At 37.2% G+C, this 7,710-nt stretch overlaps 1 protein-coding gene across 1 annotated transcript in view; it reads left to right on the top strand.

The window, feature by feature from the left end:
* The window catches only part of NBEAL1 (neurobeachin-like 1), a 204,259-nt gene extending 198,251 nt beyond the window's left edge, over positions 1-6,008 (top strand). Inside the window, exons 51-52 of the mRNA XM_011992490.1 lie at positions 1,584-1,719; positions 5,567-6,008. Of these exons, the coding sequence (XP_011847880.1) occupies positions 1,584-1,719; positions 5,567-5,668 (238 nt within the window). The 3' untranslated portion in view covers positions 5,669-6,008. The remainder of the gene's footprint in view (positions 1-1,583; positions 1,720-5,566) is intronic.
* The last annotated feature ends 1,702 nt before the right edge of the window (positions 6,009-7,710 follow it).

The raw sequence follows: 7,710 nt of genomic DNA, 5'->3' as shown, positions 1-7,710 counted from the left end.
GTCTTGCTCTGTCACCTAGGCTGGAGTGCAGTGGCATGATATTGGCTCACTGCAACCTCTGCCTCAGGTTCAAGTGATTCTCCTGCCTCAGCCTCCACGTTAGCTGGGAATATAGGTGCATACCACCATGCCCAGCTAATTTTTGTATTTTTAGTAGAGACAGGGTTCCACCATGTTGGCCAGGCTGGTCTCAAACTCCTGACCTCAAGTGATCCAACCACCTCAGCCTTCCCAAAGTGCTGGGATTACAGGCATGGGCCACTGCACCTGGCCCAAGATTTCTGGGCTTCTTATCCACCTCTCACTCATGAATCAACAGGGCAATAAGCATGAGAGTGCCTAGGTGCTGTGATGCTTACTCATAATAATGGTTTTTAAGGGGTTTAAGACCAATTGGAGGCTGGGTGTGGTGGCTCACGCTTATAATCGCAGCACTTTGGGAGGCTGAGGTGGGTGGATCATTTGAGGTCAGGAGTTCAAGACCAGCCTGGCCAACATAATGAAACCCCATCTCTTCTAAAAGTACAAAAATTAGCAGGATGTAGTGGCAGGCACCTGTAGTCCCAGATACTCAGGAGCCTGAGGCAGGAGAATCACTTGAACTCAGGAGGCAGAGGTTGCAGTGACCGAGATCGCACCACTGCACTCCAGCCTGGGTGACAGAGCAAGACTCCATCTCAAAAAAAAAAGACTAGTTGGGGAAATATCAATATTTGTGTACTGTTATGAACAGTTTAAGAGCTAAGTTATGTGGTCCCAGTTACAGGTACGAGAAGTTTTAAAGACATTAAGGATTAGCATGGATCTGAGTAGTCAGAGGAGTCTTGATGAAGGATTAGTAGGAATTAAATGGACATGAAAAGACAGGGAGGGCCTTCTTTTGGAGATGGAGGTAGTCAATATGTGAGGAAATAAAGCACAAATACATAGGAACAGCAATGAACTTGGTGTGTACTGTGCTGCATTTCAGGGATAAGATCAGAGCAAGACTAGAACAAATGCCCACTGAGAGTCTGAGGCTCAGAGAACAGTGACTGGTACAGGAACTTTATTTCTATCTGTTTTAGGAATAACACTAAGGATAAGAATCTAGTTAGTATCCATATAAAATCCTATCTAACCGTTGTGTTCCTTACTTTGTCTCTCACCTTCCCTCTAATCTCTCTAAAGGGAACGTAAAGACTACCTTAGATAAATGACGAATGTAATAATAAGATGTAAAAACTGAAGTAATAATAGAATGGGTTGGAAAATTGAAAAAAGATTAAGATTCTCTAGAAAGTCAAGAAAATGTTTATATTTTAGGTTCTTGTTTGCTTTATTGATATTTTGTTTGATTATATATGTTTAGAAGAAAAATAGATGTCAAAAATAGAGAAAAGATCTGTTTATCAAGTGTGTTTAAGTAATGCTATAAATACAGGCCCTTGTGTGAGTCACTTAGACTTTCTGGACCCAAGTTCCCACATTGTAAAATTAGAATCCAGAACTAGATGAGCATTAATTTATTTTCCAGATATAAAATTCTGTGAATTCATTATAAATCCATGTAATTATGTCTGTATTTTTTATTTCTCTTCTAGTTTGAATCTCAGCATCAACCCATTAGCTATGCGACTGCCTATCCATTGTGTTTGTGTAACCAAAGAATGCAGCCATATTCTTGTAGGTTTAGAAGACGGCAAATTGATTGTAGTGGGTGTTGGCAAGCCTGCTGAGGTAAAACCTAGCATCAGTAATTTCATTTCTCATGCTGTTGGGGATTACTTTGGTTCTCCTTCATTCCAGCTGATTGAGAAGTTACCATTAGGGATAAACAAATTAAAACCAAATTTGATTTTTCAAAAGGCAGTAAATAAAAAGAGGATAAAGTTATTATTCAAAAGTGATGTTTATATTATTATTGAAAGCCCATCTTTGGCAATTCTATCTACCACTCTATAGGAATAAGAAAATTCATTTCTTCCAAATCTAGATTCAAGACCACGACTTAGATTTTCAATACATAAGAGCCTTTACAAAAGAATGAAATATAGGCTCAAACAATAAAACTACTTTAATTTTAACAAATATTCATCATAACTATATGTCAGTTATTTTGTAAAAGCATCATTTTTTATTTGTAACTACAAATATCCCCATATAGTGTGCTTATTCTCAGTGAGTTTCCTATAGTTAAATTTACTTGCTAATGATTTATCAATTATTGAATATTCATGTATCATAAATCTAACTCTCGCTCTTAGGAAAACTGTAGTTATACTCTAGTAACTTACTGATTCTTCCAAATAATTCATGTTATTACATAGTTAAATTAAGCATTATAATTTTTTTTTAAGTCACTGTTGGTATTTTCTGAGAAATCTAACAATATGGGATCTGTCGGCGTTATTTCAGGGGAAGAAATTACTGTCACACAGTCAGTGGCTATAATAACCTGTTAAAGATCGTAAAAAACTGTTTTATAAATATTTGAAATTTCTTTAGTCCTTATGCTTTTTTTTCAGCATATTATTTTAACAAAAAAAGTGTCATTAAATTAATATTATTGTGGCTGGGCACGGTGGCTCACGCCTGTAATCCCTGTACTTTAGGGGGCCGAGGCAAGTGGATCGTTTGAGGTCAGGAGTTCGAGACCACCCTGGCCAACGTGGTGAAACCCTGTCTCTATTAAAAATATAAAAATTAGACAGGTGCGGTGGCATACGCCAGTAATCCCAGCTACTCGGGAGGCTGAGGCAAGAGAATCACTTGAATCTGGGAATTGGAGGTTGCAGTGAGCTGGTATCATGCCACTGCACTCCAGCCTGGGTGACAGAGCAAGACTTTGTACTACAGTGTAGAATATGAACTAGATCCATATTTAGTTATGAAAAGATATTTCCATTTCAAGATCTATTTTTATCTAAAATATCAAAATCTTGATTAATACATATTTTTAATTGTGTACCAGTTTTGGTTTTGTTTTTTTTTTTTTTTGAGACGGAGTCTTGCTCTGTCGAGTGCAGTGGCCAGATCTCGGCTCACTGCAAGCTCTGCCTCCCGGGTTCACGCCATTCTCCTGCCTCAGCCTACCGAGTAGCTGGGACTACAGGCGCCCGCCACCTCGCCCGGCTAGTTTTTTGTATTTTTTTTTTTTTAGTAGAGACGGGGTTTCACCGTGTTAGCCAGGATGGTCTCGATCTCCTGACCTCGTGATCCACCCGTCTCGGCCTCCCAAAGTGCTGGGATTACAGGCTTGAGCCACCGCGCCCGGCCCTGTGTACCAGTTTTATATATTATTCTATTAGAGTGAAAATCATATGTAAAAATCAGGTAAGGTAGTAGTGCTTCAGAAAATACATCTGTAAATGTAACTGCAAAGCAAGCATGCCAAAGCCACTAGTACTTTGTATAAAGCTTCTTTTTTATCACTCCAATAAATATATCCTAGAAAAGCAACCATTAGGCCGGGCGCAGTGGCTCACACCTGTAATCCCAGCACTTTGGAAGGCCAAGGTGGGGGGATCACGAGGTCAAGACATCCAGACCATCTCAGCCAACATGGTGAAACCTCATCTCTACTAAAAATACAAAAATTAGCTGGGTGTGGGCCAGGTGCAGTGGCTCACTCCCATAGTCCCAGCACTTTGGGAGGCTAAGGTGGGCAAATCACAAGGTCAAGAGATCAAGACCATCCTTGCCAACATGGTGAAACCCTGTCTCTACTAAAAATACAAAAAAAAAAATTAGCTGGGCATGGTGGCGCGTGCCTGTAGTCCCAGCTACTCCGGAGGCAGAGGCTGAGGCAGGAGAATTGCTTGAACCAGGAAGGCAGAGGTTGCAGTCTGGTGACAGAGCAAGACTCCGTCTCAAAAAACAACAGCAACAACAACAAATTAGCTGGGTGTGGTGGTGCAAGCCTGTAGTCCCAGCTACTTGGGAGGCTGAGGCAGGAGAATTGCTTGAACCCAGGAGGTGCAGGTTGCAGTGAACCAAGATTGTGCCACTGCACCTCCAGCCTGGCAACAGAGTGAGACTCCATCTCAAAAAAAAAGAAAAGTGACCATTAAAAAAGGTGGCAGGCCGGGCATGGTGACTCACGCCTGTAATCTCAGCACTTTGGGAGGCTGAGGTGGGTGGAGCACTTGAGGCCAGGAGTTTGAGACCAGCCTGGGCAACATGTTGAAACCCTATCTCTACTAAAAATACAAAAATTAGCTGAGCATGATGGTATGCTCCTGTAGTCTCAGCTGCTCAGGAGGCTAAGGTGGGAGGACTGCCTGAGCCCAGGAGGCAGAGGTTGCAGTGAGCCAAGATTGCACCACTGCACTCCAGTGTGGGCAACAGAGTGAAACCCTATCTCTAAAAAAAAGTGGAATCACCATTAAAAAGTAGATTGCACTTGAGAAAGTAATTACAACAAACCGTAGGGGTTTTTTGCCCCACCTGGATGTATAAACACTTTTAAAGGACATTTATTTATTCATTGATTTAATTAATATTTGGTTAATATTTATTACACACTGGGAAGGATGGCAGGTGATGCAAATTTAATGGTGAATGAGATGCAATTCCTGCCTTCAAGAGGCTTATGCTCTCCTTGTTTTCTACATTACTTTTTATCATTCTCTTGTTAAATATTATTTTTTGAAAGTCTTAAAATATTTTAAAATTTCATCAAAACTTTATTTTACTTTCTTCTTATACTTATGATTGGCATTAACAGTACTGCAAATTCAAGAAAAGAAAATCTCCAAACCTGTATGTCTTGTTAGCAAAATTAAGAATAATTTTGAGCCAGGTGTGGTGGCTCACACCTGTAAACCCAGCACTTTGGGAGACTGAGGTGGGAGGATTGCTTGAGCCCAGGACTTCACCAGCCTGGGCAATATAGTGAGATCTCATCTCTACAAACAAATAAAAAATTAATTAAAAATTTTAAAAAATAGTTTTGAGAAGCTGATTTTGATGAAGTAATACATATTTTTGATAATTTATAAAATAAAGGAATCTGGTAATTTTGACATAACTGGGCCATTAATTGTTTGAAATGTACACATTGACATTAGACCAAAGACAAAATAAGCATAAAAGTCTTCCATTATTATTATTGTTATTATTATGTGTGTATGTATGTGTATGAGAGAGAGACAGAGTCTCCCTGTGATGCCCAGGCTAGAATGCAGTGGCATGATCTCGGCTCACTGCAACCTCTGCCTCTCAGGTTCAAGCAATTCTCATGCCTCAGCCTCCGAAGTGGCTGGGATTACAGGCGTGTGCCACCATGCACCATACTGGGCTAATTTTTATATTTTCAGTAGAGACGGGAGGTTGCCATTTTGGCCAGGCTGGTCTTGAACTCCTGGCCTCAAGTGATCTGCCTGCCTCTGCCTACCAAAGTGCTGGGATTACAGGCATGAGCCACCACACCTGGCCGTCTTTCTCTATTGTTAATAACCTTTAAAGTGTTAATAATTCTGCTAACAATTTGTTTCTTTTCACTCTGCAAAATCAGTGTCTTATATATCATTTTTATTTTTTTTCTTAACATTTATTCTTCATTTCTTTGGATTACTTTACACAGATGCGTTCAGGTCAGCTTTCTCGAAAATTGTGGGGATCGAGCAAGCGGCTCAGCCAGATTTCAGCTGGAGAAACTGAATATAATACTCAAGATTCCAAGTGACTGTTACTTCATTTTTCTGTTATGATTACTGAAACCTTATTTATTGCTTTGTTGCTTTAACCACATCTCTCAACTCTCTGCAATGTTGCAAGGCTTTTATCCCTGAAAATCATTTACAGATAACCACAATTTGCTGTGGTATATAAACTAATTCTTGGTCTATACTAAGATGTATTTGAGAAAATACATTTGATTTGATTTAGTGGCCTATTCCTAAAGGTCATTGTATCCATTTTTAAAACAAACCTAAAATGAGAAAATTAGGTTTAAATTGCTTGTTATTCCAAATGATAAAATTTAAGATTTTTCTAATAAAAGAGTACAGATAATGGGACAGTTGAGAGAGATGGCTTTAAATACATTCTTAAGTAATCATTTTTCTATTTACTGACCACTGTAATGAAAACATACCAATTTATTTATGGAACTCCTGATTGGGGATAATATTTTAAAGGTATCTGTTGCACACTTGGATTTTCAAAACTCAGTAAAAGTTACAGGTTTGCATGGTGAGAATAAAATAAGAATATTGAAACTGGCACATTAGCTAATTCTACTACTACTAGCATGTTACTAATGAGAAGTTACTGAATTCTATTATTGTCCTTAAATAATAAAAATTGAGTAGAAAAAAGTGGAACTAGAGATACATTTTACAGATGTATTTCCTTAATGATATAATTAAGCAAAAGTGCTAATTGTGATTTTGACAGTTGGGTCTTTTAAGTAGCATTTGCAACACAATTTACATTTGCAAAGTTCAAAATTTCTTGACTCTTTCTTCACCAGGCAAATAATACCCAAATATGTTGAATTTTCACTTAGGATATCTGTGTGATTGATGAATGAATTGAAAAGATACACATAACTTAAAATAATCTTTTATATATAGTAATTTAAAATTTTCTATTTCATGTTTTAGGATTATAGCTAATTTTATTATGTAATGTTAAACGTTAAGTTGTGCTTGATTATTAAGATCTTAAAGTAAAAGTCTGATTAATTTGGAGTTCAAAGACATTGTTAAACTTAGATTTTTTGTAAGGTTATCTTTTGAGTTGGGTCAGAGAGCTTTTACAACTACCAGTGTTAATAATCTGAGATTTCATGTGTTTGGGAGAACTTGTGAATCCCTCTGAAACTGTGCAGAGATTTTGTATGTTAAATGCATTTTCAGGAAGGAATGGTTACATGGCTTTCTTTAAAGGGATCTGTGACCAGTAATAATATTAGTTTTTGTTCCACAAATCATAGATGTCCTTATATCCAACTGTCTTCTCAGTTGAATTTTAAGAGAAATTTTTCCTTTGCAATTCGCTTTCCTGTTGACCACAGTATCCAGTGCCCTTTTCTTTATAATCTTTTGAGTGAGTAAAAAAAAAATTAAGAAATAAAGGATTCTGTTTAGGGAAACTTTTGAATAGATTCGATTTGATGTGAGTCAGGGCTAATAAAAAGCTATAGAAGAATTTTCTTTCCAATAAGTAAAAATCCTCTGTTTTATTAAGGAAAAAATACCTATGTTTTAGGTAAATAACTCTGAAATAAACTGGTACAACAATTTTAAAATAGAACATATGTTAATGTCAAGGTATCTTAAGACTTCAGGAATTTGTATTGAAAAAAGTCTCAAAATAAGTTCAATAGCAGTAATTATGATGCATAAATGAGACTGGCTTCTATTCATTTGTTTTATTTTGGGGGGGGTGGGGGATGGGAGGTTTCAATCCAGTGCTTCACCCATGGTACCACCATGGCTATCTTTTTTTTAATCTTACAGTTTTTTAGGACATTTCAAGTCGGCAGAACTAACATGATTGATTTTTAGTTTTTAAAATACTGATTTTTTAAGAAACTTTTTCTAAATCAAAACCTACTAAGTTTTATTTTGTTATTTATCCAGAGATTTTGATGTAAAAATGCCTTCTTTATTTTTAAGGTTACTTAATACTGAATTTGAAAATTATTTTGGATGCTTATGAGTTTTCTAAAACTTAGATAATTAGAAAAAATGCCTACATTTATGATGTTTTACAATGCTG

Source organism: Mandrillus leucophaeus, unplaced genomic scaffold (genome assembly GCF_000951045.1).
Source record: "Mandrillus leucophaeus isolate KB7577 unplaced genomic scaffold, Mleu.le_1.0 Scaffold411, whole genome shotgun sequence".
Taxonomy (NCBI): domain Eukaryota; kingdom Metazoa; phylum Chordata; class Mammalia; order Primates; family Cercopithecidae; genus Mandrillus; species Mandrillus leucophaeus.
Note: the sequence above shows the minus strand (reverse complement) of the source record. Positions and strands in the feature narration are given on the sequence as shown.